This window comes from Myotis daubentonii, chromosome 7 (assembly GCF_963259705.1).
Source record: "Myotis daubentonii chromosome 7, mMyoDau2.1, whole genome shotgun sequence".
Taxonomy (NCBI): Eukaryota; Metazoa; Chordata; class Mammalia; order Chiroptera; family Vespertilionidae; genus Myotis; species Myotis daubentonii.
In genome coordinates, this window is record NC_081846.1 from 57,260,335 (window position 1) to 57,278,655 (window position 18,321).

General features: G+C 41.1%; 1 protein-coding gene across 12 annotated transcripts in view; it reads right to left on the minus strand.

The window, feature by feature from the left end:
- PKP4 (plakophilin 4) overlaps positions 1-18,321 on the minus strand; it is a 252,543-nt gene that overhangs the window by 100,222 nt on the left and 134,000 nt on the right. For 11 of the 12 annotated variants that reach the window (XM_059704374.1, XM_059704372.1, XM_059704377.1 and 8 more), the window contains exon 3: positions 13,733-13,845. The exons of the other annotated variant lie outside the window; for it this stretch is intronic. In XM_059704374.1, coding sequence (XP_059560357.1) covers positions 13,733-13,845 — 113 coding nt within the window. The remainder of the gene's footprint in view (positions 1-13,732; positions 13,846-18,321) is intronic. 12 annotated transcript variants of the gene reach the window in all.

The window sequence follows — 18,321 nt, forward strand, 5'->3', positions numbered from 1 at the left end:
TATATGCTGTCTACAAGAGACTCACCTCAAAACAAAAGACACACACAGGATGAAAGTGAAGGGATGGAAAATTTTTTCCAAGCAAATGGAAAATAAAAATAAAAAAGCTGGAGTAGCAATACTCATATCTGACAAAATAGACTTTAAAAGAATCATGCTAAGTGAAATAACCCAGTTGGAGAAAGATAAATATCATATGATCTCACTCATTTGTGGAATATAATGAACAACATAAACTAATGAACAAAAATAGAACCAGAGGGGGGAAAAATATACTAGAATAGAAGTAATCCTGTTATTTGCAGATTTTTAATATTTCCTACAACTTTTGTGATATCATACTATGTCAGTACAGTTTTGGTAATATTATTATACTTAAAATCCTTTTATTCTTGAAATATTAATGTTTATTGCATGTAGTATTATTATATGTAAGATAATTTTTCTTGAATAATTGGTGTTTATTGCATGTAACATTATATTTAAAATCATTTTTCTTGCGATATTAATGTTTATTGCATGTAACATTATTATATATAAAATAGTTTTTCTTGAAAAAAACTGGAAAAAAAACCCTATGTTAAGATCTTTATGGTAACTTTTCTCATAATTGCTAAAAATCAAAGCAATCAAGATGTCCTTCAGTACATAAAAGGTAAATAAATTGTGGTGCATCTAGACAACATAATATTATTCAGTGCTAAAAAGAAATGAGCTTCAAGCTGTGAAAAGACATGGAGGTACTTTAAATGCTTATTACAATTTGAAAGTAACTGACTGATAAAGCCACCTATTGTATGATTCTAACTATATGATATTCTTATAAAGAAACTAGAGACAGTAAAAAGATTTTTGTTGCTAGGAGTTATAGGGGAGAGAGGAATAAATAGATGGAGTAAAGATGATTTTTAGGGCAGAATTAAACTCTTCTGTATGATACTATAATGGTAAATATATGCATTATATTTCTCTAAATCCATAGAATGCACATCAAAAATGAACCCTAATGTAAACTATGAACTTTGGGTGATAATGATGTGTAGGTTCATCATTTGTAACAAATATACCACTCTGGTGGGGGATACTGAGAGAGAGAGGCACGGGTGTGGACAGGGAGTATTTGAAAACAATGTGTATTTACTGCACGGTTTTTCTGTGAGCCTAAAACTGCTCTCAAAATAAAGTCTATTTTTTAAAAATGTCAATAAGGAATTATCAATAATTTTCAATTCTGTGATGTGAGTACATAAATTGTTATATCGTAGTAGCTATACTTCTCAGTATTTTTTAACATTTCTTGATACAGATGAAAGAATACAGATAAAACCCAAAATGATAGTAATGAGAAGATATATGAATAAAGTAATTATTAATCCCTATATAGAATAGTGAAGGAGAACTTTTTCAGGAAACAACTTGAAATATACTATATAACCTATTTAAATTATGTTATAATTTATAAATATGTACAAATGATCACAAAAAACCTAATGACTAAGGGTGGGGGCTATTCTTGTATTGATGCAATAATTCTTCACTGTTATTTATTTTAAGAATAGCAATTGTAAAATGTGAACTGTGAAAAATTATAGAAAAATGAAATAATGTTATTTTAATTAACATAGCTCTTTAAAGATAATTAAACAAAGGCATGGTACATATATTTTAGATGCACAGGCCTCTAAATTTTAACAAGTATTTTTCTCTTCGTTAATCAGAAAAATTAATACAGCTGGGCTGCCTCCATATTTAAGCAAATGTATTTTTAAAAATCTTAAAATAATCTGGAACTTTGATGCGAACTACATAAACTTGTTCTCTTCTTGGGTTTCTTCTAACCATATCATCCACTTAACATTTTAAAAGGCTCAGTATAAGAAATAGGCAATTCATTATGAAACATTTATTTATTATGTTAAAACATTTTGTTATATAATGTTCTAGGTACAAAAAAGATTTTATTACCTATGAAAACTACTTGGGGCTTAAAATCCAAATTCTACATGGTTACATTCTTGTTAAAATGTAGCTTAATGGAATCCTGGTTCAGTTACCTGCGGCTCACCTGCCTTACAGAAGACTTAGTTTATACGTTTAATTCAAATGTGTAGAGATAGTTACCATTTAGCTATGTATGTCCCTGATGAAATTGGCTTGTGACAATAATGACATCGAGAAATAATAATTAAAATGCCTTCTGGAAGAACTGTGCTTGAACAAACTGCTGCAGATAAACAACTTCCGTAGAGCTGCAAGAAAACCACAGGCTCATTTGTATCTCTCAGATGCAGTATTCTTTACTCTGTTTCCAACAGAAGTTGCATCATAAAAATTCAGTTACTAAATTTGCTCATAAGAGCATCCATTTAGTAAATATTCACTGCAGAGATCCCCAAGAGGATTTCTGATAATTACATCTAAATATCAAATACTTTACTCTTCATTTAGTCTGAATTAGAAGTGAAATCTGAGAGCTTTTATTTGTTTGGCCATTAAGAGAGTTACTAGTGACCAAATACAACACTAAGAAAGAAAACAGGGGAGCTACATTGTATTGACTACCACAGGACTCCCACATAGGTACCTACTATGCACTTACAAGTAACTCAACAGGGACAACTAGCTCAGTAATATAGATGGATTTACTATAACAGAAAGCAAAGGAGAAAGGAAAGAAGGCAAGCCTTTGTTACGCAGGAGGAGGATGGTAGAGAAGCTAAGGGGAAATCCCTACCATTCCTGTGTCTTTCCCTGACCCCCAAACTAAAAATGCTCAGAGCAAAACAGTGGGATTTCCCCCCTCATAAATCCTGAGATATATTAGCATTATTCACAATAGCCAAAAAGTAGAAATAAACAAAATGTCTATTAGCTGATGAATGAATACAGAAAATGTGCATACTATTCAATGGAATCTATATATATAAAAAGCCTAAGCAACCGTCCAATGTCCAATCGTTCGACTGTTCGACAATTCGACCGGTAGCTATGATGTACACTGACCACGAGGAGGCAAGACACTCAATGCACAGGCATGGAAACATGGGACAGACTGATGAATCTCAGGGGGAAGGCGGGAAGAGATTAACCAAAAATCTTATATGCATACTAAAGTCCCGGTGCACGAATTTGTGCACCGGTGGGGTCCCTCAGCCTGGCCTGCAGGGATCGGGCCGGAATCAACAGTCCGACATCTCCCAAGGGGTTCTGGATTGTGAGAGGGCGCAGGCCAGGCCGAAGGACCCCATCAGTGCATGAATCCATGCACCAGGTCTCTAGTATTATTTATAAATACAAAAAGAGAAACATGTAGCCCTACCTGGTTTGGCTCAGTGGATAGAGTGTCGGCCTACGAACTGAAGGGTCCCAGGTTTGATTCCGGTCAAGGGCGTGTACCTTGGTTGCGGGCACATCCCTAGTGGGGGGTGTGCAGGAGGCAGCTGATCAATGTTTCTCTCTCATTGATGTTTCTAACTCTCTAGTCCTCTCCCCTCCTCTCTGTAAAAAAAAATCAATTTTATACATATATATATATATATATATGTGTATAAACACACACACACACACACACACACACACACACACACACACACACACACACTCTAGGGGCCCGGTGCACGAAATTTGTGCACTGGGTGTGTGTCTGTGTGTGTGTGTGCGGGGGAGAGTGTCCCTCAGCCCAGCCTGCCCCCTCTCACATACTGGGAGCCCTCAGGCGTTGACCGTCATCACCCTCCGATCACCAATCACTGGATCGGCCCCTTGACCAGGCCTGAGGCCTCCAGCAGAGGTGTCAGGCCTGGGCAGGGGATCCCCAGCTCCCCGCGGTTGCAGGCTCCGCCCCTGCCCAGGCCTAACGCCTCTGGCCTAGGGGTCCGGCCCGGGCAGTGGGGACCTGCAGTGGCAGCGGGGGGCGCCGTGATCACGCGGGCTCCACCCTTGCCCCTGCAGGACGCCTCCAGCTGAGGCGTCCGGCCCGGGCAGCGGGGACCCACAGCTGCAGCAGCCCCCCTGGCTCCACCCCTACTTCCTGCTATCACTGGCCAGGGCGGAAAAGGCACCTGATTCTCTGATCATGGCTGGGGGGCAGGGCAAAGGCGGCCCCAGGGCCGCCTTTGCCCTGCCCCCCAGCTCTTAGCTCCCCCCGGGGTTTCCAATCACTGTCAGTGGCAGGGGGCTTCTTCCTGCTTTCCCTTTCGCCTCCCTGCATTGTGCCTACATATGCAAATTAACCGCCATCTTGTTGGCAGTTAATTTGCATATAGCCCTGATTAGCCAATGAAAAGGGTAGCGCCATAGGCCAATTACCATTTTTCTCTTTTATTAGTGTAGATATATATATATATATATATATATATATGTGAAGAGAAACATGTAAATTGACCATCCCTCTGCTACGCTCACCAGCCAATCAGGAGTGAGCATGCAAATTAACCCAACAAAGATGGCAGGTTAATTTGTATACACAGGCACGGAGCGGCTGAGGGCAGGATGGCCGTTTGCACATGTGCCGGCGCCAAGCAGCCTGGGTCCCAGGGACAGGCATCCTCGGGATCCAGGCCACTCTGAGCCTGTAGGCCCACGCATAGGCCCAGAGTGGCTGGGGCGGGGCAGGAACACCCTCCACGTCACCATGGCGGGCCTATGGGTAGCACGTACGTGCGGAGTGGCTGGGCGGCGGGGCAGGACAGTGAAAAAACCAAGAGCGCAGGACCGGAAGTGGAAGCCCAGAACGCGGGGAGCACTGGTAATGCTGGGAATCGTAGTTCTGGTGGCAGATGGATCTCCCAGACCAGTGGTCGGCAAACTGCGGCTCGTGAGCCACATGCAGCTCTCTGGCCCGTTGAGTGTGGCTTTTCCACAAAATACCACTTGTGGGCGCACATGTACAGTGCAAAGTTGACTTAAAACTTTAAGTAAAGTTTATTAAGTTAATTTTAGGGAACGTTGTGGAGTGAAAGATGATGTAGTGTCGAGGATTGAGAAAGGTATGTTGAGATGGTTTGGACATATAGAGAGGATGAACGAAAGGAGATAGACAAAACAAGGATATAAGACGAGTGTGGATGGGAGAGTTGGAAGGGGTCGACTTCGGCGAACGTATCTCAATCAGATTGAGGACGTTTTTAGCAAAGGCCAGCTTAGGAGTACCCTAATTAAGTTAATAACAATGTACCTACCTATATAGTTTAAGTTTAAAAAATTTGGCTCTCAAAAGAAATTTCAATCGTTGTACTGTTGATATTTGGCTCTGTTGACTAATGAGTTTGCTGACCACTGTCCTAGACACTAGAGCAAAGTGAGCCTGAAGCAAGTTACTGTTGTGGTGGGGGATGGAGGGAAAGCAAAGGTGAGCGACATAAGTAAAATCAGAGTGTCTAGGAAAAATTAAAGGGAAGATATCCTAAAACTTCCAGGAAATCTCCACCAATGCAGCAAAGAAAAGAAAAAAAAGCCTCTATTATTCTGTGAGCAACAAACCAAACTGGGTTGGGGGTCTCAGACAATTCGATCATATGATTGCAAAGACAGACAGAAACTCCCGGATTGGAGAGGGCTCCCAGATTGGAGAGGGTGCAGGTCGGGCTGAGGGACCCAGACCCACCCCCCAGTGCACAAATCTTCATGCACCGGGCCCCTACTTTATAAATAAAAAGGGGTGAAGTACTGATACATGCAAAATCTGGATGAGCCATAGTTTCACCATGTATGCTAAATGAAAGAAGGCAGTCACAAAAGGCCACACATTGTACTGTATCATATATAGGAAATGAAGGACTAGGCAAATCCACAGACACTGACAGTAGAACCAGGTTCCCAGGAGCAGTGGGAAGGGAGAATGGGGAGGGTGTGCTAATGAAGTTTCTTTTTGTGGAGATGAAAACATTTCAAATTAAAAAGTGGTGACGGATTCATAACTCTGTGAATACACTAAAAATACTGCATTTCAAATACTAAAAATACACTAAAAGTATGGTGAAATATATATCAATAAAACTATTACTTAAATCAAGTATTGGCTGATGCAAGCACTGAAGGTCAAAGGGACAGAATATTATCAAGCATCTTCCTGAAGAGATACAAACAGAACTCATGGCACAAACATTCAATCTTTCCCAAGACTATTCATTTTTAAAGAATGTATCATTGAGGAGGTTTATTTCATAATGACTTAAAAATAATTGCCTAAGAAAAGACCTGAACCATGAAAAAGACTTTTCTGCTATTGTAAGAGTTTAAACATTTTTAGAATTTTTATTAGTATCACTGGAAGCCTGATGGGCACCAGGAGATGACACTTTAAAATGTAAAAAATATCTGAATGGCAGTGAGGTATCAAATCTTTTTTTTTTTAAAATTAAATCTTTATTGTTCAGATTATTACATTTGTTCCTCTTTTTTTCCCCCCCCCATAACTCCCCTCCTCCCAGTTCCCACCCTACCCTCCGCCCTCACTCCCAACCCACTGTCCTCATCCATAGGTGCACGATTTTTGTCCAGTCTCTTCCCGCATCTCCCACACCCCTTTCCCCCCCAAGAATAGTCAGTCCATTCCCTTTCCATGTCCCTGACTCCATTATAATCACCAGTTCATTCTGTTCATCAGATTATTTATTCACTTGATTCTTAGATTCACTTGTTGATAGATGCATATTTGTTGTTCATAATTTGTATCTTTACCTTTTTCTTCCTCTTCCTCTTCTTAAAGGACACCTTTCAGCATTTCATATAATCCTGGTTTGGTGGTGATGAACTCCTTTAGCTTTTCCTTATCTGTGAAGCTCTTTATCTGACCTTCCATTCTGAATGATAGCTTTGCTGGATAAAGTAATCTTGGTTGTAGGTTCTTGGTATTCATCACTTTGAATATTTCTTGCCACTCCCTTCTGGCCTGCAAAGTTTCTGTTGAGAAATCAGCTGACAGTCGTATGGGTATTCCCTTGTAGGTAACTGAGTTACTTTCTCTTGCTGTTTTTAAGATTCTCTCTTTATCTTTTGCTCTTAGCATTTTAATTATGATGTGTCTTGGTGTGGTCCTCTTTGGATTCCTTTCGTTTGGGGTTCTCCGCGCTTCTTGGACCTGTAAGTCCATTTCTTTCACCAGGTGGGGGAAGTTTTCTGTCATTATTTCTTCAAATAGGTTTTCAATATCTTGCTCTCTCTCATCTTCTGGCACCCCTATAATTCTGATGTTGGTGCGCTTGAAGCTGTCCCAGAGGCTCCTTACACTATCCTCGCATTTTTGGATTCTTTTTTCATTTTGCTTTTCCGGTTGGGTGTTTTTTGCTTCCTCGCATTTCAAATGATTGACTTGATTCTTGCGCTCCTCTGGTCTGCTGTCGGGAGTCTGTATAATATTCGTTATTTCAGTCCGTCTATGCTTAATTTCTAGTTGGTTCCCCAATATAACATCGAGGGTCTCATTAGTTTTCTTGTAGATCTCATTAAGTTTATCGGCAGCTTCTAAACAGTTCTTGAGAGACCTTAAAAGTGTGGTTCTGAACTCTATATCTTCCATTGACAATTTTGTCCTGTTTCTTTGTCTCTGCATTTTGTTATGCTTCCTTGGTGCACCCCCTAGTGGTCTTTGTTCGCAGTCTTATAGTTAAACCTTCATTGTTGTAGCTAATACCAGGGAGGGTTTGACCTCCAGGCCAAGTGGCTATGAGAATCAGCTGTGTCAGCAGTGAGAGAACTTCTGTCCTCTAGGGAGGTGCTAATCTAGCCTTTGCCTGAGGCTATCTGGCAAATGCCTCTGTGCAGGGCTTGGGTAGGGTGGGTTGCACAGGATCAACAGGGTGGGCCGGAGAGAGCAGTTATGGCGGCTCTCAGTCCTGTCCCCAGGGGCTCTGCCTCTCTGAGTCCCAGCACCCGCTGCAAAGCTCGGAGAGAAAGCTGCACTCGCTCTGACCGAAGCCAGACAGTCCCGCTTCTCCCGTTTGAGTCTGGGTCCCTAAAGACTCGCCTGTATCTGGAGCTCAGAGTCTGCGACTCCCTCCCGATTGAAAACAACAACCGCGCCCTCCGCCGCCAGCCCGCTCCACGCACTCCGCACCTCAGAATTTGACTTCAGCACTGCGCCTCCTCTGAGTGTCCGTATGCGTTTCTCTTTCCTCCTAGTTGTAGGACTTCCACTCAGCCAGCGTTCCTGTGGTTCTGGGTGATGTCCCTTCAGTCTTTTAGTTTCACTTTTGAAGTAGTTGTTCAAAGCAGCAAACTCCGGCGTTAACCTATGCTGCCATCTTGGTTCTCCCTCAATGATTCTCTCTTCCGAGGAACCAAATCTTTTTATTAAAAAGTAACACAGTTCTTAAGTGGCAATAAGATGACTATTTGTCAAAATTGTATGACCTTTTGGAAAGCATAAAGAATTCTATTTTAGTAGTGCTTTAATTAAGCTAACTGAAAAGGGAGAGATAACCTTAGGAAGAGTGTTAAGTTAATCAACTTCAGTATTGCCAACCATTTCCCCCTCACTTGGATGATGTAAACAGCATTTTTCTCAGGGTCCAGAGTAACTTTCTAACATCCGTAGAAGCCCCTTAAAGGACAGACAATGTGAAGGGACCAACTGCTTCTAAAATGGGGTAATCCAATTCTATCTAATGCACAAAAATCAATTCCAACAGTGTCCATTAACATTGAATAATTTCTACAATTAATAAGCGGTCTAGTTTCTAAGTATCTCTTTACGGCTTCAATATAAATGGAAAGTTAGTGTTCTATCTTAGTGAGAAGACAGGCTATGATTTACAAGATAAAATATGTGGAACCAATTTAGAAACACCAAAGAAGCAAACTTCCTCTTTCACCATCTACAACTTACCAGAAGTTTCTCAGTTTCTGGGTAAGAGTCCAAGTCTACAATAATGAATAGTTTTGAAATTCTGTACAATAAAATCTCAGAGATAGTTTCTTAAATTCGAAGATGATATTTTCATTTACTACCTCTACAATGCAAACTGTATTTTCTTCTCTTTCTATAGTTTTGGTATCCAAAAAGCTCATCCATGAATGCAGTTTCTTTGCTTGCATGAAACATACAGCACAGGCCATACCTTGTATACTGGAGGCTACATTCACCTTCAGCATTTCCCTGGCGGAGTCTTCCACCCGCAGCGTGCAGCTTGCTACTGGGAGGCCTTGATCTCTAACCACTGCTAAATTAGCATCCTTAGGCTGCGGGTCCGGCCCCAAACTAATTGTCCTCTTGGGAATTTCTCAGGCAGAGGGGAGCCATTAAAAGTTAGGCCTGGTATCAAAGTGGGACTTTAGAAACAAGATAAAATGTTAGCCACAGTATATACCTCAAACCCATGTTTTTAAGAAATTGAAGAGAATGATGTGTAGCAAACTTTTAGAAGTGGCTGCTTCTCTTTGGAGGTTAATGGAAATATTCTGTATGCTAATTGTGGTAATGGTTATATAACTACATGCCAAAACTCATGACACCGTATGCCACAAAGAGTGATTTTTGCTCTAAGTTATAATGCAATAAACCTGACTTAAAAACAAAGCAATTATCTCTGAATGATAGCATTATGGATTTTCCACTTTATACTTTCTTGAATTTAACCAATAGTCGAAAAGCAGCATTATTTAACTCCAGTCAGTAAAAACACGCCTCCCTCCGCCCACACACACAAAGAAACAGAATAAGACTCCTGCTTTGGCCACCCTTGCCCCCTCTTCCAAGCCCTTGGAGTGCAGGTGGGCAGAGGAAGGCCCAGGGTAAGGTGGTGGTCTCCTCACTGTGGGCTACTGAGTCCACTGACTGTCACCTCATCCAGTGAAATCTAAACTAGACTCATGTGAAAACAATATCGCATTGATGATATTGCAAGATGAAAAAGAATAAATCCCACGTTCATCAAAATTTAGATGTGAAGGTTGTTGCTTAGCCCATGGGAGGCAAGAGGCTTAAAGGGTATATTTCCTTCCAAGGCAATCGTGCTGAGATTCTCCTGAGGTTAGCTTATTATATCCTGGTGGTATATAAGCATGCACACCTTGCTAAAGCATGCACACCATACACCTGCACAGTGACCTGAAACAAAGGACATCTCACATCTCGGCACCCATTGCCACCCATGACTCTGAAAGGCTTGGAGGACCTGAAATTGATCCATCCATTTATATATGCATACACTTAAGTGCCATCCTTGAGCCAAAACTGGAGTGTCAGAATTGTTCTGGAGAATTACTTTCAGCTAAGGGGCCATTCCAGCCATTTATATTCTATTCAGCAATGGAAGAAGATGCCCAATGAGTGTGATTTTGTAATTAAGAGAGGTAAACTTCTATGTGTGCTGTTGACCTGACCACATAGTGGTTCTCAAAGGTGATTCACAAGAGAAAACACTCAAGTCTAAGACCCAAGAACAGTAGATCCAGCTGAGCAACCTGGTTTTTTATCTTCTAGACACTTTGGATCATGTAATTCATTAGTGTTTCTCTCTTTAGCATGGCTACCAGTACACTTAGACCCAAAGTGGTTCCCTTTGTAAATACTTTTAGCAAATGCATGGAATGTTAACAACATACATTTTGTATACAATTTTAACCTTGGCTTCATCTTATTTTTCTAACCTGTCTCTTCCCTTTGCTCTAAATTTCCTCACTCCAGTTTTGTTTTTCATATTTTTTAAAAGATGTTTCAAATACTGTTGGAATGAGGTGAAATATCAAATATATAAATAACTATAGTACAAATACAGAAAGGTTATAACTTTTCAATGAATTGATTCTATAGCCTACCTTCAATAAGGTGAAATAACAAATACATAAATAACTATAGTATACTCAAAACAAATGCAGAATACTATCTTCTCTATTACCTGGTCCCTCAGCCTACTTTAAATGGGGTGAAATATTAAATATATAAATAACTATATGGTACTCAGTATAATTTCAGAAAAGCTATACATTCTCTTCTCTATTAACTATTTTTATAGCCTACCTTCAATACATTTAATCTATTAAATACACACATAACTATTAAATGCACAGGTAACTGTAGTATACTTGGTATAAAAGCAAAAAGTCTGTAACTTCTCCTTTAACTAATCCCATAGCTCACCTTCAGGGTTTTCAGAGTTAGCATGGTAATTTTGGGTCTAATGCATCATCTTTGGGTATAGGCTCCATCTATTCCAGATTAAGGATCGTTTTATATTGATATTGCTTGTGGTGTTAATGTTTTGCAGTAAGTAAAACAAATGCAAAAATCGTATCAGAAATGGGTTTTTTATTACCTTATTTAGAAATTACTACTCCCAGAGTCATTAATAGAAAACCAAGCTATCACTTTAATCATTAAGATTTTTTTAAGTTCCCATCAAAGCACATGTGCAAGTGGTAATTGTGGGGTTCATTTTTTAGGACTCCCTAAAGAATAACATGCAGAGGCCCAGTTTCTCCATCTAGAAAATGGGAACATCTCATGGCATTGGGTTAAAAATTCATCTTTGGTACCACAAATGTGAAGAAACAGAATTGCTCACTTAGGAGCCACCAGTTCCGCAGAGAGCTCCACAGTATTTTCTTTAGCCAATGACAGGGTCATTTGTCATGTAGCATCTCATGTCACTGCTCCTTCTTATTCTCTGGGTGATGCCGATAATGGCAAGCTTTGGACAACTCTGGATAATTGCAAAAGTAAATGAAAATATAATTTTATTTTTCTTTGAGTTATTAATGTCATCTTTGGACTAGAAAAAGTAAGGAAGTCATACAGACCACCTTACCAACTCTGACACAGGATCTAAATCAAACAAAAGATCAAATGCGCCATTTTGCTGACTAAACTCACTTCATTCAAGAAGAACTAGAAAGCTTCATGACTATAAGCACCAATCCCACTTTTAATTTCCTTTGAGTAAATCAGAAATGGCTAACAGGAAAGGGGGCTTTGGTCTCAGAGCTAATTTATGTATCTTTAGATTCTGGTTCCCAGATGAACAGTTGGTGAGGCCTGGAGTACACAGGGAGATCTCTCAAGTGACAACATAAACCTATGCTCCCTTCAACAACATTGCTTTCAAGGAGTTCCTTGACAGTGTGTAAATCTGGTGGTCACAGAGCAGAGTAACTGTGCCAGTAGTCTTCTGAAGGTCCACCGAAAAGCACATGGAAAGGTGTGAAGAGGGCAGATGTGAGAAAGGGCAGATAGGAAACCAGGCAGATAAACTTGAGCTCAAAACACACTGGACTTCATTAAGGCTCACTGTTCATTCTATCAACATTTGGCTGGGTGCCTGCCTGCTGAGCACCAGGCACTGTGCTGTAGGGGTGGCCTTGCCCTCATAGGAGAATTAATGCAGGCACAGAGGAATAGTTAAAAGAGTTCAGATGAAGAGAGATGATTTTCCTGAAGAAACCTGGGAAAGGCTATAAGGAAGCTTTGGCATTTAATTGGGAGCATTGAGAATACATGAGAATCCAACCTGAGATGGGATGAGGGTAATCAAAGTAGACCAATCATCATTCCAACCAGAGCTCACTAAAAGAAGAAACCCACCTTTCTCACAACCCTTAAAATTCCACAACAGCTTGCTCTCCTGCTGCCTAGCCTCTCCTCATTCTGACCTACACACTACACTATTAGGATAACTGCCGCCAACAACAAACATAACCACAACCACAACCACAGCAACGGCAACTTCCAATAGGTCTCCTCTACAAACCTAAGCGCCCCGGTTCCCAGTTCCCCCAAATCAAATGCCAGCTTTACCTTTCCAACTTCGCAAATCACTGGATCCTTTTAGGACATACCCTAGACACTACTGAGCAACTGGATGCTTCAATACAACAGCAGTGGGAGAGCGTATATATCTTTGTGCATGCATTCCGCCTCTCTCTGGTCAGCCCAACTCCTGTTTCTGTCGAACCCATTCATTCAGCCATCATGAGCCCCAGTGACATGCCAGGCAACACCCAGACACAAAGCAACCCAACTTACTGAGAGCAAGTATTTTACACACGTTACCGACAATTTTATTAACAAACCTATAGATTTAGTTAATTCAACTATGTAACCTTAAAGTTATTTAATATTTTAAAACTTAAAGTGCCAAAAACAATCCAATAGCCATGCATGTATCAATTTATCAGTTGTTAATATTTTGTCATGTTTGCTCCAAATGGCAATTTTAATAAAGCCTAATTCCTGATAGTTTCCTCCTCCTTTACTCCCTAGAGGTACCACTATCTTAAACTGGTGTCATTCCAAAATATTTTTGCTTTTACTAGTCATGCATGCATTCATAAATAATAGCAAACGTTGTTTAAATATTATACAATATTGTAATATATTAAAGACATTTTTGAAAGCTAACTCAATGTTATCATTTAAAATATTTCCTAATTTTAAAAAAAATCAATACCAGGCTTCCAGAGCTAGTAAGCTTTACCAATAATTAGCAATTAATTGTGAAAAGCATCCATTAACTGTATCTACACATGAAAAAGAAATCAAATTTCTAAATGTAGCATCATAGCCTTTTGCTACTAAAGCTTCCCAATGTTGTATAAAACATATCAAGCACAGGACTGAAGTATAATCAATACTTAGAGGCTCCTCAAAATTAGAATAAATTGACATTCTTGGTGTCAAACTCAGGAAAGAAGTTCAGGGTGACAACACTAACAGAATCATTTGCTGCACCCAGGACAACTTAATAAGACGTGTGACTTGAAGGTGTGTAGAAAACGTGAGCCTTTGGCCCTGTACCTGGTGCTGGCGATGCTTGGTGACTCTGCTCCAAGCCTACATCTTTCTAGCTGACTGGCAACAATCTGCCTTTCCACTTCCAGTTCTCGGGTGAGTCGCTGAAACTGAAGCTCCTGTGATTCAAGAAAATAAAAGGCACATAAGGGATTGAGGTTTGCTGATCAGGCAGACATATGAATTAAAGTATGTCACAGGAAACATAGGAACATCCATTACGTAACACTATACTATGGCTGTGTGAAATTAGCATTTTTGATGGAATTGTGAGCCTAATAAGCTACTGATCTGTAGCTTTTTCAAACTTAAAGGCACTAGACTATTAGCCTTTGTTTGGGATCAAAAACACGTAGATATTTGTTTTTACTTTTTTGGGTGCTCACAGAGGTCTCAAGCAGCACTTCTCCTGAGCTGTATTAAACATCAGGGTTGCAGGGTCCTTACTTGATGTGTCTACAACCAGGCTCAGCAACCAGTACAAGCTCTTGCTCCTCAATTGCTTTTTACATTCCTCATGCTGTATGTTAGCACAGCGTTAAAAACCGTAAATTCCCATTATAAGAATCACTTTCGCATGTTTGAGAAAAGCCTTTAATTATTAAGGGGAAAAAAACACATACAAAACAATTCCAGTCCCAGAGAAAAAAGTCTTGCTATATTTCTCTACAATATAAGCAACAAACTTTTTTATTGCCTACAAATGTATTCATGAGTCACTGCATGAAGGGGATGGAAAAAAAGTCTAAGCAATAATGTAGAATTTAAAACTATATTAAAAGCAGGAAACACTGTCAGAAGAAAATAGATTCTTCATTCTGTGCTTCATCATAAGGGCAAGGAAGTTCTATTATAGGAGGAAACATTTTAACTTTTGGGGGGTACTTACCTCGTTGTTACCTTGACAGTATTTTAATAAATAGAAAGTATGCCATGCTATACAACACAATACACAACAAATCAAGTATGCTGCAAAGGCTTCAAAGCCACAAATAACATCGTGAGTAACACCTCAAGCTCCCCTTTGCCACATTACCTCCTTATAAGTCTACCCAAAGTAAATGCGGCACATGTATGTTGTTTAATTGGACAATGACTGCTAGTTCAAAATACCAGGCACATAAAGCCTATAGAAACTAATCAGAAACAAAACTACCTAAAATATCATTTATGACAATATGTCAAGTATCTGTTAGCCATGCAAAAATGAAAATTAATTGAAAAGTATACTATTAAGTCCCTCTGGAATCAGGCAAACGTGCAATTACTTGATAGCCCTGGCTTTGCAAATTCTATAAACTCTTCTAAGAATCATTTTTAAGAAACAGTTCCTGAGTTCCTCATTGCTTGCTGATCATGAGATTCCTTTTCTAATGAGCCAATTGGTGTGGGTGTATAGAGTGGGGCCTGAATAAATAATAGTTGATTCCATAATGCTGTACAATATGATCATAGTGGGTAAGTGGGATATTGCCTACCTCTGCCTAAGTATTCCTAGTTCTTAATAAATGTCCAGCCACAAAAGACCAGACAGATAATATTGTATAACATTCAATATCAGGCTAAAATCATGGATTTTAAGGACAAATTGTATTGTTTACTTCACATTTAGTCTTTCTTTATCCTTAAATAGTATATTTTTGGGTGGCATGCTGCTATCCTTTCAATTATTTGACTTTGTTTATTATGCACCTCGTTTCACAGAAGACTGGCTACTTGTATCAAGCTAGGCCAGGCAAGGACCGTCCGTGAATCACAAAATAGTCCTTGAGACATCACATTACTCTGTGTTCTCAGTTCAGTGGCTACTAGAGCACAGTCGCCAACCTTTTGGACCTCACGGACCACTGGTTGGCGACCACTGTACTAGAGAACGAAGGTTAGAGTGTTTTCTACATTTGGGGATGGATAAAAGTTGCCAGAGTTAAGATTAAGGTATGTTTTGTCAAATTAGGACACAAAAAAATCCATTTTAATAAATTTTTATCATGTTTGTGGCTGCCTAAGAGCTTTTGAGCATCCTTTCCAGAAAACAGTTGGGGAGTTTCCTGCTTGAAGGAACAAGCTGAAACCACTGTCCACATAATTTCTTCCTTCAGAAGCAAAGACAGGTGAGTTTGGCTTTGCCAAGATGCTAGACTGTGACTCAGGTGCTCAAATCGACTTTGATATCAGAAAACACAAAGAGCTCACTTTCTTTCTCTTTCACTTCCTTACTACACTCCCTGCAATAGGTCCCAAGGTCACACTCCTAAAAAGGATATGACCTTCACTCAAACTAAGTCTATGCTTGGGTGGGGCGGTATTAGTGGCTTCCTTATCTGATTTTGTGACACAGGTTTGGACACTGTTCCTGGAAGCTGAGTCTCAAGAGGATATTCCAGGCTTTGCAACAAATCTGGGAATTCACTAATACCCACTTCATAAATGCCCCTTTCTGCACAATTAGCCATGGCAATCTCTGTTTCTTGCAACTAGAGACCTTGACAGACACCATTTACAGTCATTAAGCTATGTACCTAAGACAGCCTATGTACCTATGGCATAGCTACATTTTTAAATTTAAAAGATGGGTAATTCCTTTAACATTCATATGGAATGAGTAAAGTCCACAGTATATTCCTATTATTCAATACTAAAGGCCCGGTGCACAAAAATTTGTGCACTTGGGGGGGGGGGGGGTCCCTCAGCCCAGCCTGTGGCCTCTCGCAGTCTGGGACCCCTCAGGAGATAACGACCTGCTGGCTTAGGCCTGCTCCCGGGTGGCAGAGGGCAGGCCCAATCCCTAGGTGCAGCCCCTGGTCGGGCTCAGAGCAGGGCTGATTGGGGAGTTGGGGCACCGCCCCCTGTCATGCACAGAGCAGGGCGATCTGGAGGTTGTGATGCCAAACTCAGTCACGCTCAGGGTAGGGCCGATTGGGGGGTTGGGGCACCGCCCCCTGTCATACTCAAGGCAGGGTCCTTGAGGAGGTTTCGGCGCCACCCCCTGTCACGCACAGAGCAGGGCCAATCAGGGGGTTGGGGCACCGCCACTCTCACACTCAGGGCAGGGCCAATGGGGAGGTTATGGCTCTACCCCACCACACACAGAGCAGGGCCCATGGGGCGGAGGGGCGGGGGAGGGGGCGTTTGGGGTGCCGCACCCTGTCACACACAGAGCCGCAGGGCGATCAAGGGGTTGGGGAGCTCCCCCCTATCAGGCACAGAGCAGGGCTGATCAGGGGGTTGGGGTGCCTTCCCCTGTCACGAACAGAGCAGGGCAGATAGGGAGGTTGTGGCCCTGCCCCGTCACACACAGAGCCGCAGGGTGATCAGGGGGTTTGGGCGCTGCCCCCGTCACGCTTATCCCGGTTCCGGGAGGCCTCTCGGCTCCTCTGATCCAGGTGCTGGGAGGCATATTACCCTTTTACTATATATAGGATAGAGGCCTGATGCACAGGTGGGTGCGGATGGTTTGCCCTGAAGGGTGTCCTGGATCAGGGTGGGGGTCCCCACTGGGGTGCCTGGCCAGCCTGGGTGAGGGGATGATGGCTGTTTGCAGCTGGTCACACATCCTTCAGGGTGGGGGTCCCCACTGGGGTGCCTGGCCAGTCTGGGTGAGGGCTGAGGGCTGTTTTCAGGCTGGGGGTGACTGAAGCTCCCAACCGCTCCTTTTTTTCTTTTCTTTTTTTTATTCTGGGCCAGCTTTAGCTTTGAGGCTTGGCTCCAGCTCTTAGGCCTCTGCTGCTGAAAGTAGGTTTCTGTCCTTTGCTTACAATGTTGCGATCCTGCTGGCTGCAGCCAGGCAGACTAAAACAGGTTTCTGGGGTTTTGTTTAGCTTCTATATTTGTTACATAGTTGCTTAGAGTTGCAGCTCAGAGGCCTGCAGCGGCAGGCGGGGAACATTGGAGTCCTCCATCACTGAAGCAAGCAAGCCTCATGTTAGTTTCAAGCTGCCTGGCTGCCGGCCGCCATCTTGGCTGGCAGTTAATTTGCATATTGCCCTGATTAGCCAATGGGAAGGGTAGCGGTCATACGCTAATTACCAAGTTTCTCTTCTATTAGATAGGATTAGGGAGCCCATAATATTGAATACCACTGGCTACAGTGATCAAAACTATCCTACTCATTATTTGCTCACACAACTCACAAGGAGGACGTCATTAAGGCCCCCAAAGAGAACATCAAGAATCTATGAAGCATGTCATTTGTTATGATTACCTAATACCTGTGAATATTTATGTACAGCTAAAATATGTAAATGCTTTGTTGCACAATTATTAATATTACAACTACAGAATATAAATTGAATGCTCATGTGTGACTGGGACCAAGATGGATAAATAGAATATATAAATATTTGATAGTTTTGTGTACACTGGCTTCTAAGATTGACTGATAAGACAGTACGACAGTCATATAAAAACACATGTAATGATTTCCAAGGCTGATCCCAAAACTGGGCATCTTTTGCTCTTTGAGAATAGCAAATTAAATAATGTTAAAAGCATGGATCAACAATTTAGAATATGATAATTTCCTCTTAAATTCTGGCAAACAAGACCATCAACAAGCTTAGATGGAAACTTAAGGCTACTAATCTATAATAGTAAAA